The following is an 18,027-nucleotide window of genomic DNA, read 5'->3' as shown; positions in this document are numbered from 1 at the left end:
AACCTAATTGCTGGAAGAGGGGGATATTCATATATTGCAGCTGTGGAGGAGAGGGTTAGGTCAGCCAATAAGCATCAACAACAGCCTTCCATTGGCATCAACACAGGCTGTCTTAAAGTTAATTGCCAATGCAAGGGAAGGTGGGTGTTCAGTAAGCTACACACCGTAGCATTCTTACAACAGGAGAAAAAAGCTTTTGCAGTTCTAAATCCAACACCCCAAAGACCATTAGCCATTAAGATAAAAAGCCCAGCCACTATTCAGCTATGTATTTTTTCAGACCAAGTATGTTATCTGGGCATATAAGACTTTTAGTGCACATGTTCCACAGTACTTCAAACCCCCAAACTCCGTAACACTTGGGAAAATATGAACTTCTGGTTTTGCTTTTTTAAAAATCCATCGCTATTGGTCTCAGGAAAAAGTAGCTTTTCCAAGTGGTACAGTAGATTGCAACATGTTACTAATGTTGCACATAAGCTCTGACATGCTAAGTCATCATCATAATAAGCCATAATAGAGCCACAAATCAATACAATTGATTGCACAGAAATGTCACTGTCTGCCCATCTGCAAATAGATCCGGTACATATACCCCACCCTAGCTTTATTTTTCGTCTTCCTTAGACGCTGCCTCTGCTATTAAAAAAAAAGCACACAAACTTATCATTTACTTGCAGATGGATGGAATTCCCCTGAAGACCTTCCACAATGGGACAAAATCGGTCAATGTTTTTCTCTTCTGCTGCTGTAGTCAAAGCGTCCAAAATTTTTTCAAGGCTATAACATGAAAAACCAAATAAATAATTTATATTTACCAATAAAAAGAAATGGATTATAATAGCATAAAACTAATTTTAAAGCGATTTGTTTATTTAATGTCCTTAAAGCAAGTTTGAGGAGGACTATGCATACAGAATTCTATATAAAGATTACCAGCTAGAATGGAATCTTCTCTATAATCTATTTATTATTACTTATTATCATCATCATCATTTATTATTATTATTAATTACTATTACAGTGGTACCTCAGGTTAAGAACTTAATTCGTTCTGGAGGTCCGTTCTTAACCTGAAACTGTTCTTAACATGAGGTATCACTTTAGCTAATGGAGCTTCCCGCTACCACGAGATTTCTGTTCTCATCCTGAAGCAAAGTTCTTAACCCGAGGTACTTCTTCCAGGTTAGCAGCATCTGTAACCTGAAGCGTCTGTAACCCGAGGTACCACTGTACTACTACTACTACGATTTGTATGCTGCCCTTTATCCGAAAATCACAGGGCAGTTTACACTACAAAAATACCCAACTTAGTAACAAACAAAAACAATACCCACCCACCCACAGTTTAAAAGGCCAGATTGTTTAGGAGAATTGGGAGAATTCCCCACCAGCTGAAGTTTCCAAACCGTTTTCAGAGGCAGCCCCATGTATAACATGTTCCAATAATCTAACCTAGATTACCAGAGCATAGACAACATATGTTAGGTTATTCCTGCCCTGACAGGGGTGCAGCTGGGTCACTAGTCGAAGCCAATGAAAGGCACTCTGCACCACCAAGAACACTTGAGCCACAAGTGGGCTCTACGAAGTGGGAAAGTGCACTCATGTGATTGTTTCAATGGCCTGAACCATTTGGATGTTCTACAAGTCAGCCTGGGCTTCAACAAGTGTGCCAGTCACATCAACCAGGGCGCTCTGGAAACCAACTGAATCCATCAGCCTCTGAGGGCTGGCACAGGCACAGTCACAGTCACTAACTGCCTGTGCAGTGTACCCCTTACCAGGCATGCCCCACCCCTACACCACACCTCCCCTTGCCCAGAGCCACTGTAATTGGAGTCCCCCTGCTCTCAGCAGTTCCTCTCTTCCCATACACATCTTACCTCCCTTAATATAAACAAACAAACCCAAATTTAAAAAACCACACAAATTTAAAAGCAATAAAAATTTTTTTGAAAAACATTTTAAACAAATAAGGCAAGGCCATCACCAGAGAAGATGATGTTACGGGCGGGAATGGGGGTGATTGCCCTTGCCTCCTCCTGAAGCCATTTCCCACAAAGGGACAACTGCCCATTGGACCATGTCTTGATATAGCCCCCAATTCCTTGGTAGATTGAGCCCAGATGGGCTCTCAATCATTCAGTCAGCAGGGGGTGAGATGGGGGAGGCTTCCCTCTGCCAGCCAAAGGTGCAAAAAGGCTGGCTTTCTTAAGAGAAGGAGGAATTCCAGCAGTTGTGGAAGAGGGCCTGCTAAACAGCTCACCTCCTCCACTGAGGGTCTCTGGCTGCTGCCACCTTTGAGAGCGAAGCACCAGTTCCCTAGCTTGAACCCTTGTGATTGTACAGATGTTTGTAAAACAGGCCTCCATTCTGTACATCATGGCAAAGTCTTGTTTGCAAACACCACCAAAACAATGTGTGCTAATGGATCAAGCTTTCCGTGCATTGTTTAAAAATGCTTACTGCCAAGGTATTGGTATTTTCAAGATTAAACTTTAGGTCTCAATACAACCATTTCCAATTAACAACTTTCACCTACTTACTTCTAAGTCACCAACCAACTTAGATATTCAGTGCTGTACTTACATGTTTTCCTCTCCAACAATACATATTGCAGAAAGAAGTTTAACTATATCAGTCATCATGCTGATTTGTTTAGGATCAATTGCTTTAGCCAGTAATGAAAAGCTTCTCTCTTCACCCATTATTCTTTCCAAACCATACTGGACAAAACAAAAAGTAATAGTTAACAGAAAGAAGGCAAGTGCCATCCATTTATAAAAAGCGTAATTTCTATTAGTTTACCAATTCTCCTAGCCACTTTCAAAATACAAATATTCCAGGTAGGCAGGACTGCACACTACTCAAATGACTAAAAAACTACCATGCAGTATTTTGTTGAAGCACTCATACAAAAACCTTATAGCAATAAGAATAAAATAACAAGGAAGAATACACAAGTGGAAATTTGCTTAGGCTCTTACAATTCTCAGAATATTTACCGTATTGGCCTGAATAAAAGTTGCGCTTCTTTTCCAAATTCTGACCATGAACCGTTAAAAGAGCAGCTAAAATTTGTGACCTTGCAAAAATTGGCTTTTACAATAACACTGCTGAAACAAACATATAGTAAAATGGAATGGGTGTGAGAGCCTGTGGAATTTTAAGGGAGTGGCATATATTGGGTAGTTTTCTTTTCTCCCCTCCCCCGAATTTTAAAGGTGTGGCTTATTTGCAGACGCAGCTTATATTCGGGCCAATACGGTAATACTCAGCCACACTATACACACCCTTCACATTACTCACACACAGTAAACTTATACTACAGGCATACACGCAGTCTAATAATTGCCTAATACCGCCACACTGTGTCCTTCCACATCTGTCGCTAAGCCTTGCATGCTCTGTTTTTTAAAGAACCTGGCTATTGTATGTGTGCTGTCATACATGTGGGGTGGAATGGGGGACATCCCCACTTACGCACATCCAAGTGATGCAAGTAGGGGGCCGGAATGCAACCCTGTAGTGGAAATGCGGAAGACAATTGTATTTTGAGGAGTGAGGTGGCATGTCCCTTTCCCTTTAACATCCCCAGTTTGAGGTCTGCTGGATTCTCATCTGTCAGGAGTTTATTGGGTTCTTCGGTGTTGCAAGTGCTGGCTGGATGCCGGCTGCAGAGACTCTCAGCCGCTCTGTATTAATCATGAGTAATGCCAGGTGCACTTGATTGCATCAAGGCAGGCTATGAAAGCCATAGGTGGGAGAGGCCCGGTGAGCTTCTGCCCAGACCAAAGGACTTGATGATGGGACACCAACGGTCGGGGTCTTTTTCCTGCTGCTCTACCTGGGGCTCCAGGCAACTGAAGGGGAGATTGGGTAGCCCCTGTCGGGTATGTTTTATGTTATGCTTTGTGTATGCCTGCTAATGCTTTGTATGCCTGTTAATAAAACTGTTCTGGTTCCCCTTCCACCTCCTCGTTCCTTTTGTCCTGATATCCTTGGAAATAACTGTTGTATTTGGCAGCACAAACCCCCATATAAGTGGGAATTCCTGTATCCCACAGCAGAGCCACAGAAAGAATGTGGTTGGTCAATGGAGCCATGGACTCAAAAAGGTTGAAAACCACTGTCGTAGGCAAATGACTAATTTGCAACATTCAATATTTTTATACACTCCCATCGTTTCATGTCCAGTCTTTGGCATATGCATCATCTGCTATCTGTGTAAGCACATAAAGTTACTTTTTCAGAAGTATACTCTGTATGTGCCAACTGATTTACTCCTAACTGCCATATTTAAATTTTAAGTGAGTATTTAGCAGGGAGTGCAACAGATACAGTATCTTCTGCTGCTTTTGGAACATGTGTAGGGTCTCATATAGAAACAATGCTGTCCTGCAGAAAGGAAACTGGACTTGGATTTAAAATAAATGTGTTAGTTTCAGTGTGTAAATGTTGAAGTTTGATTCTACCAGTGGACTAAGCTAACTTCTTTTTCCAACTGACACCTCATAAAAATGCATGAAGGCCTCCTAATGAGGAAACTAAATTAGTACCATGAGGTTGAAATCCTAAACACAAGGGGAAGGGGGAGGAGCCCCACTGGACACTACAAGATTAACTTGTAGATTAACTATGATCTTTTGGCACCTCAATGGCTTGATTCGCAGATAATGCTTAACATGTAATGCAAAAAATAAACTATTATTGAATGGAAACGTGCAGCATGCTAGTACTAACAGCTAAGAGAGTGCTCTATTTTCTCCACCCTCACTCTTACTATTGCTATGCCACAGGGAAACATGACAGAGTATGGGTTGTCAAAACCTGGACTTATGGTTTCTTTCTAAATTAAGCACAATTGCAAGCCAAGGTTGGTCTTGGATTATCACATGTTGTTTGTTTGGAGAAAGACAAACCATGAGTCTGGTTCAGATATCACAACAAGTCCAAATCTGGCTTGCTTCCTGGTGACACAACAACAGTTGTAGTGGGAGAGGAGCAAAGCAAGCATTTTATTAGTGCACATGCCGGAATCAGTATCAGTTCTATAAAACGAGCTTGTTCTGAAATAAGTCCAATAAAGATGGTACAGCAACTGTAAATAAAAAATGCTAGAAAAGCTGTGAGTCTTGAAGGCCGCTCCCTACAAGGCCTTTTCCACCTGGCCTGGAGGACAGGGCCGACTCACCCAGCTCTACTAAAGAGGCTCCTGGTAAGACCAGAGGGACATCACTAGGCCTGACAAAAAAATCCTCATTATTGGATTATTTTGCCCCATCTTTTTGTGCCTGCCAAACAGCCATGTCATGCTTATGATAATATTTTGTTTTCTTGTTAATTATGCTGTTTTAAATGTGCCTTTTATATTTGACTTCACTTAGCAATTTTTTTTGGAAATGTTTAAGGTATTTTTTGTTAACTTTGTGTTAAATATGTATTCTGTAGTTGACTTCCTTTGTAAGGTTCTATTTTGAAATCTTTAAGGCAATATTTTACTTTTCTGTCAATCATGTTGCTTTGACTGTATACTCTATATTTGACTTTCTTCAGAAATGTTTAATTCTGGAATGTTTTATTGATGTTTCAATATGCTGTAAACCGCCTTGAGATTTTTCTTTAAAATATAAAGCTACTGCTTTATATAGAAATGAAATGAAATTAATATTCCATCATCATCATCATCATTACTACTACTACTACTGCAGCACTTTTAAGCCACTGGCATAGGTATAGCTTTCTGTTAGGCATGACAACAGTTAAACCATAACATACCAGATATTGACCCCAACAAGAACTGAACATAGGATAGCAGCTTCAATTTGTGTATCTAGTTATGTAAGTGCCAGTAGAATCAAGGATATGAAACAAAGGTTGGCATGTCACTTAACAACTGTTAACAGTATCAGTTATGTGTGTTTATACTTCATTTCTTCTTGAAATGAAAGCGTCACTGAGTTTAATAGGGCTTATTTCCAAGTAACCAAGTACTGTATACGACAGCAGTCTTAAATAATTAAGCAAATGATGTTGCTAACCTTATTATTCATAAAGGCCTTCAAACACTGTATGATCTTGTGCTGTAACTTCTTCAGAATTTGTTCCTGTCTGAAACAAATTAAAGACAAGAAATTTATATCATAATGCAAGCTATTCTACTCTTACTGAGGAGTGTATTAGGGCTGGGCAATATCTGCTTTTCAACATTGTGATGCATCACCAGCAGAGCATTACAATATAGTGATATATCACAATGTCTGAAAACGAGGAGGAAAGGAGGACTTCAAAGTGATTTGAACTAGTTTAGAAGAGTAGCCAGTTAACCCTCCATAGCCATTCCCCATTTACACCACAATGCAGCTCCCATCTGCACCAATGGGACAGCATACACTGACAGCACAGCATCGCCTTGCCTAAGCACCTCACCACCCCCAAGCAGACACACCAGCTCCCTCCTAGCCTACCCCATGGCCATTGCCACCTCACTGCGTTCCCAACAGCTCCAGCACCACAGCCAGCCCCACTACTTCCATCTTGCAAGTAACGACTTGAAGGGAAATGGGCACTGCCACCACCAATCAACCATGAAGGTACAGGGCCGGAGATGAAGAAAAGGAGCCAGCGCCGCTGCCACTGCTGTTCCCCACATGCTCCCATCACAGGGGCTTGCAGGAGGCACCAGGTGTGAGACAGAAGGGATGGAGGAACAGCCCACTTGCTCGGCCGAAGAAATGATGGGTGGGCAAGCAGCGAGCACAAGAGGTAGGTGCAAGCACGCTGCCACCCCCAACCCCACTCCAGTATCTTTGGGGATGGCTGGCTGGGCTGTGGAGGGAGGGAACAGGTCTTGAGTGGCCCTGCTGGGCTTGCTGAGGATTGAGGAGGCCATGCCTGAAACGCTGGCAACACCTGCTGGCATTCATGGTATATTGCCTGGCCTAAAATTGTGAAATCATTGCCGCAATGCAGGTTTCAAAACTGGTTTTGGGCGATGAATCAATACATCACCCAGGCCTAGACTGTATATTTGTAGAAAAAAATCTTACTGCTTTGCTTCAACCAATCTTTCCAAGATGTCCAGTAGTAATCCAAGTCCTTCATATCCAAAGTTCTCGACCCAACTGCAAGTATTAAGAGGTGGTGAAAAATATATTTTGAATATTGTATCCATTAGATGACCTTTTATTTCAAGCAATTACTATAGTTATATAAAAATAGCGTCAAGAGCTCAGAATCCTTTCCGTGTGGTAGGCAGCAAGACACCCACAAACCAGAAGACACAGATTTTTGCAGGCCAGTTTGATTTCTAGATTGGAATGTTAGTCTTGGTTTTGAGAAAAAGATGTCAGGTTTACATCTCCCAGCTCAACTATTTATTTATTTATTTATTTTCTTTCTTTATGGGGGCTGTAGAGCTTGTAATCTAGTCCAGGACTATGGTGTGGGACAGTGGGGGTTAACCCACACCATCTTCTCCACTTAAATGTGTCCCTTCCTCCCACAAATACTATTTCCTCTATGTGAGCATACATTTTTTCCCAATCATAGCAAGTCACAGCTAAGCTGAGATATTTCGCTGCAAGAAAGCAGAGCACAAGGTCTCTATCCTATGTTGCAGTCACAATCTGGGCTGGGGCTTCCACAGCCTCTTTTTTGTGCAAGGCAATTATCAGATGTTGCTAATTGTTTCCAATATAATAGTGGGTCTTGGGCAAGTTAGTTTCCAACAGCAGCAAACTATGCAAGTGAATACATCTGTTCAATTACAGTACATACCCTGACTGCTGTTCATGAGCTAATGTTTGGTACCAAAAGAAAAAACCAATGTAGATATAACTGAAATTCAAAAACCAAGACAGCAGCAAAAAAGTTGAGAAAAGAAGAAAAAAACCCCTCAAATAACATACAATTAAATACAGTATAACCACAGAAAATTGAAAAAGACTTTGAAAAACAGGTAACGAAAAAACAGACAAAAGTATGCTTATGTATGATTAACACCAATGTATCATTTTGACCAAATGTTTTTCAACCAGACACCAAACTTTTTTAGTGATACAATGCTTCCTATGTACACACAGACACAAACATGGGAAACTAAGTTTCTTAGCCTAATGTGCCAAATATTTTAACCATGTAACAGTAGTTACCACTTAAAAACAGCTGTCACATCCTTAGGAAATACAAGTTTTAACAGCACTGAAAATCTTTACACATTCCGAAATCTAAACTCCCCATGTGACATCACTCAAAAATAGGCAAAGACTTGCAGGCAACCTGTATGATATTTGAGAGAGGGATGTGTGTTTCATATATCATTTCCCAACTTGTTTACTGCTGTTTGGTATCAACTTATCTGCACATAGATAAGAAGGAGGCATTCTTTATAGTAAGAATGCCGATCATGCGGCATTAATATTGCAGCTCTGCTCCACATCTCTTCTCAGTAGCCCTACTGTGGGACACAAACAATTGACACAGAAAGGGCCTTGAAAAGGTGCGTAGACAATGCTAGAGAATAAGTTCTGAAATGTGTGAACATTTAGTGTTCATAAATGACTCTAAACAATTTATATGTAGACATTGCCATAAGACACTGCAGCTAGTATTAAAACTGTTGATTTAATCAAATTCTAATTTTAGTTCAAGAGACCTTTTGGCAACATCATAATGATATGGAGATTAATTTAGTATCCAGTGAATGAGCAACACAGATGAAGTACACGAGCAGCATAGCAATGCACACATGGGAGAATCATTGAGCTGCTATAAAACAAAAGCACCATCTTTTCTCTGGATCACAACACAAACTGTAGTCACTTGTTCCTACTTTAAAGTCCAATTCTGCTATCCCTACAACTTCAGCAAAAATATTAGACATGCAACTTCATATTTCTAATACCACTTGTATATATTTACAGGGGGGAAACAACAAGACATCTAGGAAAGGCATTTGGAGGAAAGTGACTACCACTGATATTCAGAGATCGAGATTCTGGAGAAACTACCTTAAAGTCATAAACACACCTGGTAACACCTTATAAAATTTTACTAATTTGCTTTTTGTTTACTGAAGGAAGATGGTCATATAGAAATACAGCGACACACCTTTTTTAAAAAAAAGAAAAGAAAAAAGAACAACTTTTGAACTACTTGAATTACCTGACAGGATTGCTAGTCAATGACACACGGAGGGATTCTAAGCAACCGACAAGTTTTTCATCTACTGTTCCTGATTTCAGTTCACATATGAACTCCTGTGGTGAAATCTGCTTGCTACTCTTGAGGCACCCCTGCAAGGAAAGTAATACTTGCTCAATATCTCAGTTCACTGCATTTTACCAGTTACAATTCACAAGCATCTCATTAAACTACTAACTTTTAGAGAAACTCAGTATTTAACTAAAGCAATTTTCTAGCTAGTTTAAAATCATAAAATATGAAGAATGTATAACTTAGAAAGCTGGAATATAGATGCAATAAAATAAATGATAATTTAAAATTATATCTAGCTGGTCATAAAAATTAAGCAATTACACATGGTACATAGGATTACTTGGAGAACATTGCATGTTTAAAGTTAACTACCTCCTTACATTTATACAAGTAGTATTTTTTTAAAATAAAAAATGTATTTATAGCCTGCCCTACATTACAATAGATTCCAGGCTGGGGTACAGAAGTTACATAAAATTAACTAAAAACAACTAACCATAAAGCAACACATAATGGTCACTAACACTTTTAAAACTACTAGATTGGGTACTCACTCTAAGAACAAATACACTAATCATCTGCAAGTGCCTCCCTAATGTATCCTCCCAAACATGCTAGCTTGGCATGTGCTGGGGGACCTGCAGTACAGAAAAAACTGAAACGTGTCATTACCCACCTGCATACTGAGCAGTATACAATTTTAAAAAATGAATACTTATCTAATACACTGTGGCCACAACTGCATCAAGCCAGCAGAATGATGCCCAGCCCTTTGCAGCAGCTTTTAAAAAATGCAACAAAAGCCGTATGGATTTCATGAGCAAAGGTTGCTGTATTTATAGTTTCCCCCGGATGCTATATCTATAGTAGCCTCCAGATGCTGGATCTGCAGCAAGGGGCAAAGGTGGCTCTTTTGCCAGTTTATCAGGAAGCCATATTGTTGAAGACAGGTTAAGGTATTCTCCAGGTCCTAGTGGGACCTTGCACAGCAGGGGAACCTGATGCAGTTCTGAATATAGGTAAATGTAAATGCCTTTAAGGCACAGGTTGTTCATTTTGAAAAGATTCTGGAAGCTAACTGACTTGAAGAGTCTTTACCAATGCTGGTTTGTCTTTCAAACCTTATGAATCCCCTGTGTTTTGGAGAGGAGGGGCCTATAAGGACATGTAAATAGGTCTCTGGGCACATGAGGGTTTACAACTTGGGTATTCCCTAGATCTTAATCTAGCCACTTTTCTCCCCCCCCCCTTTCTTTTTGAGAGATCTTTACTTTTGGCCCTGGTTTCCACTAAGACATCTGTGAGAGCACCATTTCAGGGAGCAATGCCAAATTGGAATTAAAGGCTGAATCCACTCCATTCCTAGGCAGTAGAAATAGGCAACCTAGGAACCTGTGTACTGAACAGCTTTGACCTCTCTTCTTTCAAGAGTTGCTTCTTTCTGCTTCATTCTGTCTTGTCCTACCCAAACAAAGTAAATTGCCATGACTGATAGTTACTGGGCAAACTAAAGCAATTCATCAGATGAAAATGAAACACACCTGTTTGGTAGATAAAGTGTTGTAAATCATTCATACTTCATTTAAATGAAAGAGGCACTGTTTTCATTTTCTAAAAATAGCAGAACTAACAAACTTACATTCAGATTTAATAGTAGCCTAAATAGCCAGGAGTACCTTTTACCAACTATAGATAGAGTACCAATAGGGTTAGACTAGCTGTGGAAATTCATGTATTGATAAACTCAAAACTTGATTATTGTAAGGCTCTCTATGTGGGGCTACCCTGTGCCTGGTTCAGAAGCTCCAGCTGATGCAAAATGCTGTGGCTAGTCTGTTGATGTACCTGTCGGAAATCAAGCCTATATCGGGAGTAACTGGCAACACTCCCAGGCACCCGGCTTGGTCTCCCGTTGACCTCCCTGACTGCATTCCCTAGCAAGATCCAGGCTAGGTCTCGACAGGCGATTCTTCTCAGCGTGGGAAGAACACACCCCTCCCTCCTGCTCTCCCGGCAGGGAAAAGGAGATAGACAGAAATGTATTTACATGCTTTTATTCCTGTCTTTGCAGCATTACAGAAAACATAACTGCTCTCTTCAAGCTCCAGCAGTCGAGTGACAAACACCTCCTGTACTTCCTGTACAAGAGCAAGAAGAAGAGCTCATATTACACTCTGAGCTAATTCCGGTGCATTGCCCTGTGAGCTGACTGTCCCTCTGTTTCCCACGGACAGTCACAACATTCCCATCATGTTTACTTTTCAAGCTAGCAGTTTGCAGCTGCATTGCTTCTATATCGTAACAGTACCAGCACATAATTCCAGTGCTTAAAAGCAAGCACTGGCTGTCCATATTTAACCGGTCCAGGTTCAAGGTTCGTGCGTTAATTTACAAAGTTAATTTGTAACAATATGAGTCCATAATCCCTTATATCCAGGCCCAAACACTGAGATCTTTGAGTGAGTCTCTGTCAGTGGTCCCCCGTGGCTCAGATATGCAGCTCATAACTAACCAAGGTTATGAATTAAGTATAGTGGACCCAAGGCTGTGAACTCCCAGCTGAGCGCCTTCCTTGCTGAACTTCAGACACTTGACTCAGACTTTCTTGTTCTAGCACTTATTTTAAGGTGATGTTTGGTTTCATGATAAAGTCTTATCATTCTATTGTCCCTTTTTCTGTGGATTGTTTTTATTTACACCAATTAGAAATGTGAATAAGTGGTATATAAATATCTTAACTAAATAACATGCAATCTGGCATGAACTGGACTGTACTTGTTGGGAGCTGTGATTGCAGTTGCTGATAAAAGTAGTGTTTTCCTTGATTTGCATCAATCTCTTAATATCTGTTAGTTTTTCTCCCACCCAAACACCCACTCCACTCAAGAGTGCTTACCACTTTAGAAGCAGTACTAATATATTGCACCACCATTTCTTTTTTGGTACTGAAATCTTTCTCTCTCAATGGTGCCTTCCGATCTTCATTTAAATTCATATCTTCCTAAGGGGAAAAGGCAAAACAGACATTACATACTATGATTTACCCCCCTTCTACAAACAAAATCACCTTACCATAAACCAGGAATGAATAAAAGGTTCATTAGAATATGCTGGCAAATCCTGAGTTATTTGCTGTAGATTGCAATGATTTTTTTATTTAACAAAAGCAACAAAATGATCCTATTAACTATTGAAATGTAGAAAGATTAGATTAACCTGGAGTACATTTTTGTGTTGAAGGACTGTGAGCTCAGCTCAGCTCAGTTACAGTGAAAATGAAGATGTGGATGATGCCAAGTTCTACCTCTCATTTAAATTGGAACCAGTGAAGTGCATGGAATGTCATGTGTGAGTTTCTGGGGGCAGTTGGAGGATGGATGGCGGCTAATGGACTGAAGTTGAATCCCAACAAGTCAGAAGTAATGTTTCTGGGGGAAAGGGGGACTTCCTGGTCCTGAATGGGGTAACTGTGTCTCTGAACAACCAGGTGCGCAGCCTGGGAGTCATTTTGGACTCACAGCTGTCCATGAAGTCACAGGTTAATTCTGTGGGTTTCTCTGTCTACCAGCTCCATCTGGTATGCTGGCTGAGACCCTGCCTGTCTGTGCACTGTCTCACAAGAATGGTACATGCACTGGTTATCTCCCACTTGGACTACTGCAATGCACTCTACGCGGCACTACCTTTGAAGGTAACTCGGAGACTACAATTAATCTAGAATGTGGAAGCTAGACTGGCGACTGGGAACCATATAACACCCATTCTGTAAGACCTACATTGACTCCTAGTACATTTCCGAGCATAATTCAAAGTGTTGGTGCTGACCTTTAAAGCCCTAAACAGCCTTGGCCTTGTATACCTGAAGGAGCGTCTCCACCCCATCACTCAGCCCAGACACAGAGATCTAGCACTGAGGCCTTTTGGCGGTTCCCTCACTCCAAGAAGTGAAGTTACAGGGAAACATGCAGAGGGCCTTCTTGGTAGTGGCGCCCACCCTGTGGAATGCTATCCCATCATATATTAAGGAGATGAGTAATTATATAACATTTAGGAAACATCTGAAGGCAGCACTACATAGGGAAGCTCTTCAAGGATTGTTTTACTATGTTTTACAATGTATATATGCTGAAAGCCGCTCAGAGTGGCAAGGACAACCCAGTCAGATGGGTAGGGTACAAATAATAAATTACTATTAATTATTATTAGTTGGGACTAGTAGAAATTATAGAAAGATGCAATTTAGGGTTTACTAATATATATGATTTATTGGTAACCATTTCCTTCATTATTGCTGCTCATTTATAAATTGCTCTCGTCGATTTTTCAAGAAAAAATAGTCAAAAATATTTTTGTCGCATATATAAAACAAGAGTAATGGTACTAGTATAATCTTTGCCATGCCATAACTATTTTGAAAGGTACCATTCACCCTTGTGGAATATGAAAATTAAGCTGGTGCCATAAGTGGACAAGGCTATATCAACAGGCAAGATTCTTAGTAGAAGAGAGCCATTCATATAATGGACTGTAATACTATCTGCCACTGCTAAAATTCACACACAACTAGTTGAACTATTTTTTAATGAGTGTGCAGATATAACTTTAACAGTGCTTTTATTGTGCAGAAAGAGAAACCCAATAGCATAGTGGGAACTTTAGTATTCTGTTTAAGATATCATTACACCTTCATAGCCAATTGAACAATTTCTCTTACCATCATTTTTTCAAATAGTGATAGGATCTCCCCATCTGATAAAGGATTAGGAATGAAGTCATCCAAATCTGTAGATGTAGGCCAGCTGCTGGTTGTAGAATGCAATTGTTTCAGATTCATTATAGTTGGTCGATCTTTTTTGCTCCCAGGAATTCGTATACTTGAAAATCTATCAAACTGAACAAGAACTAAGAATTAATATGTCTTAAATTCATATTATACACAGTGCATCCTAAAAATACATCTTATACATGGGATCAGTAGTATCTCTTTACAGTAGCACTGAAATACAAAAAAGCAAAAACATTTTTTTTAAAAAAATGTTGTATACCTAGTATTATTTCATTCCTACCATCATTAGGTGACTCCGACTCATTGTGGCTTTGCTTAGACAAACACTAAACTTTGGTTTGATATTACAGGACTGAGCCTGGACGAGCCAGGTTGTACTTTGTCTGATATACCAGGTACCTAGTTTACGGGTACTCCCAGCTTTGTCACTTGAGGTTCAGGTTACCTCAGTAGCTACAACCGCATTTTACCAGCATCGTTTGGTACATCAGCTGCAACCATTATTGGATTCAGATAGTTTGGCTGCATGGGTTCAAGCATCACTAGCCCTGAATATAAAGTATTGTAACTCACCCTTTGGAGAGCCACCCTTGAAGCTGGTTTGTAAGCTGCAGCCACTGAGGAATTCTGTAGTCTAGATGTTATTGGGCATTAGCTACTGACACCTGCGTTGTATGTCAGCATGCTACCAAGCATGCTATCAAGGTAAGTATGTAAAGTCCTGAACAACATGGCACAAGTGTACTTTAAAAATTGCCATATTCCTTATACCCCTGCCCATACTTTGCAATTTGCTGCTGTGGCATATCCAACCACATGTGGCAGTCTTCAGCAAAAAAAATGTACATTAGTATGGTGATACTGGGATTATGCAACTCTCTACCTAATCAGCAATAGCTTTATTCAAAAAACCATAGTAAATGTAAACTACAGTTTAGGGTTCTAAAATAATTAAATAAGCAGTTGACTGGACACACAAGTTAAAGCTCCCAATCTCCTCACAGCAGTACTAGAAAGGTGATCTGGAATGCAAGCCTGAAGTAAACTTAGGCTCATACACATAATTCTAAACTATAATTTAGTATCATGCCCAAAGAAGTTAATAGGACCCCTAAATACATTCCTGCAGCAAAATACCTAAAAATAAGGTAGGACCCAGGACTGTCATCTATAACTCTGACCTCTCAGACGTAGAAAGTTGTTAGCTGAATAGATAATGGAGAATTCCAGCCAAAACACAATAAACAGGACATCTCTTTCATAAGTGTAGAAGCATGGTTAAAGCATAGTTAACCAATGGCACACTCAACTTATTGGCTTGGTTTGCATGAACAACGCTTAGGATACCCATTTATTCCTCCTATACTTGTTTTGTCAAAAACTATAGTTTATCACTACATCCAATCTGGGCAAACTATTATTTACAACCAAACATTTAATTCCCAATTCTAGTTTACAAGCAAACTTGCCACAGCAAATTGTAGGATGCCACAGCAAATTGTTATAGTTTTTATTGTTATTATTTCTTACTCACATTTATCCATTTATTGGTTCACTTACCCATTAACTAAAGAAAAAAATGAGATGGCATTATGGGCAGGGGGACAGCACATTAGCCCTAGGCAAGTTCATGTAACACAAAATCATTATTTGGCATTACATCTGAAGTGAGTTACTGCATTTCAGTTAAGTGCCAAATCTGAATGACAAAAAGTGTTTATTTTACAAAGCAAGTTCCTGTTATCTGTGTGGTAAAACATACAGTTAGTCACAGCAGAATAAAAGCAAAATAATCTTACCACATCATCTGTCAGTGTCTTGATGTGCAAATGCTGTAAATAAAGAAACAAGCTCTTAATGCAGTTCAGATAGCCTACCAAAAATTAGCAAAGAAATTCTAGGTATAATTTCACTATGCAAGCAATATTCCTTCACTTTCCATCATCATATTGGTCTCTGTAAATGTGGAGGTAACCCTGATGATACCCCACTAGACAACCTCAAGAACCCATCCCATGGAACAGCCACAAGTCCCTGGCCTTCTTGGCTTGGCTTGAGTGGCAGTAAGTGAAGAAGAACTGCCCCTGCTGCCCCACCTTTTTTAACCTGCTTATGCCCAGAAAAGCTAGCAGATAAGGAGACAACCATCCCTTCCCTGCGAACTCTGTATGAACTTGTGGCTAAGAGTCCCCTTTATCAGTATCAGAATAAAACACCCTAGGGCAGTGGTTATCAACCAGTGTGCCTTGAATGCTGGTCAGGTGTGCCGTGGGCAACACTGGCCTCCATCTCTCTTTCCTTCCTTCCCTCCCTCCTCTGATGCCCTATTGCATCCCTGCCTCCCAAAGGCTTGCATGGCTGTTTGTTGCAGCAGCCCTGGCTCTGGGGCTGGCCAGGGGGTGCTGGTTGCCAGGAGCTGAGGCAGCCTCGGAGAAAACAAGCAAGTGGATGAGGGAGCCCAGCCAGTCTGCCAGCCCTTGCTGTTGGGAATGGACAGACAAGTGGGAGGCTGGACAGGCAGGCGGACAGGCGCCGTGCTGGCCTTTCTTGTGCTTGCCATGTGCAAGGCCTGCCTGGGAGCTGAGTGTCCAGCACTGAAGAGGAGCCTTTCCGCCATGCAGGCCCATTCTCTTTCAGCCAGTCTCTGTTGGGCTGCTAAGGCTGGGGACACCTTCTTCTGAGGCACCTCTCTCTGGGGCGGGGGGGGGGGGGGCTCAGAGACCGCGCCAACTTCCCAGAGGACTCCGAAGCAGAGGGGAGAGGAGGCTGAGGAAAGACTCCACCAAAGGAGGATGTTTGGAAAGGGGTGAGGGGGGGAGCAAAGTGGGCTTCTGAGGCTTGGTGCATGTTTCCCCACAGGGGAGCTGCAGAAAGAACGTAGTTCATCAGGGGACTCAAAAAGTCTGAAAGCCCCTGCCTGCCCGAGGGCGGGTGAGGCAGCAAGCAGCGCCAGCATCTCTGGAGATGCCTGCAACCCCCTTCTCCCCACTGGCCTCCTGCGGAAAGAAAAAGCCTGCAAGCAGCTTTTGTATCCTAGTTATGGTTTTCCATATATTAAAAACCCTCACCCTTAAAGCGGTTTACAAAAAGAAAATCCAGAAAAATGCACAGCTATCAGAGTTGGTCTAACCTTCCCAGCTTGCCTAACCAATTATCTTTTTCAGCAGCTGCAGTAAAGAGTCAAGGCGCCTCCTGGACCTCAAGAGGCAGCCAGTTCCGAAGGAAAGTTCCTGGGCAGCATAAGGGGGGGGGGTCGCCAACCCCCCGTGAGGGAACTCAGTTGCGTGGTCTTGTTTTCCACAAAGAGGTATTTTCCCGAAAGAGACGGGCCTCGGGGAGGGAAGGAGAGGCTCCCGGGAGCCGCCCAGAGCTGCCTCAGGCTACTCACAAACTTGGGCTTTTTAGTGCTGCTGCCGCCTCCGCTTCCGCCCGCCGCCGCCGCCTCCCAGCCGGGCTCTTCGCGGCGGAGCCCCCTGCTCCCTCCGGGGCCCTTCTTGCCCCCCGGCTCCATGGCAGCCGCGCGGAAGGAGCCCCTCGCCAGGCGCGCGCTCGGCTGAGGGCAGTTGGCGAGGCCCCGCCCCCTCTGGCCCGTTGAAACGCCCGCCACGCCCCGGCTCCAATCCCCGGCATCCGAATCTTCCCGCCACGGACTCCCCGCCCTCCCTCCCTTCCTCGCCCGCCTCTGCGCAGCCAATCCCAGGCCGCCGAGCATGGCCAAGGAGCCTCTCTCCTCTCTGATAGGTGGAAACGGAGCTCTCCGGAGGGAGGGAGGGAGGGAGCGGCGTCCGCGGAACGGGAGTCGGAGGCGCCGGGGAATCGCTGAGCCGATTGGCTGCCCTTTGGCTTTGGCGCGTGCGCGGGACCGAAGACTGACTAGGCTCCTGCCTGGGCCTGTAGATGTTTGAGGGAGCTCGTGTTTCATCTCTCTCTCTCTCTCTCTCTATATATATATATATACACACACAAACAATGATTCTGTGGTTTTCCATAGTTATTAAACACAAACAAATAAAAATTGT

General features: G+C 42.0%; 1 protein-coding gene across 1 annotated transcript in view; it reads right to left on the bottom strand.

The window, feature by feature from the left end:
• Nucleotides 1-17,462, bottom strand: part of DIAPH3 (diaphanous related formin 3) — a 126,228-nt gene extending 108,766 nt beyond the window's left edge. The window contains exons 1-9 of the mRNA XM_079972512.1: nucleotides 17,397-17,462; nucleotides 15,808-15,840; nucleotides 13,937-14,113; nucleotides 12,119-12,223; nucleotides 9,169-9,299; nucleotides 7,053-7,127; nucleotides 6,045-6,114; nucleotides 2,593-2,729; nucleotides 675-780 (exon numbers count right to left, since the gene is read on the bottom strand). Of these exons, the coding sequence (XP_079828638.1) occupies nucleotides 675-780; nucleotides 2,593-2,729; nucleotides 6,045-6,114; nucleotides 7,053-7,127; nucleotides 9,169-9,299; nucleotides 12,119-12,223; nucleotides 13,937-14,056 (744 nt within the window). The 5' untranslated portion in view covers nucleotides 14,057-14,113; nucleotides 15,808-15,840; nucleotides 17,397-17,462. The remainder of the gene's footprint in view (nucleotides 1-674; nucleotides 781-2,592; nucleotides 2,730-6,044; nucleotides 6,115-7,052; nucleotides 7,128-9,168; nucleotides 9,300-12,118; nucleotides 12,224-13,936; nucleotides 14,114-15,807; nucleotides 15,841-17,396) is intronic.
• Nucleotides 17,463-18,027: the final 565 nt, after the last annotated feature.

This window comes from Podarcis cretensis (genome assembly GCF_951804945.1).
Source record: "Podarcis cretensis genome assembly, chromosome: 4".
NCBI lineage: Eukaryota > Metazoa > Chordata > Lepidosauria > Squamata > Lacertidae > Podarcis > Podarcis cretensis.
This window is presented reverse-complemented; position numbering and strand designations above follow the sequence as displayed.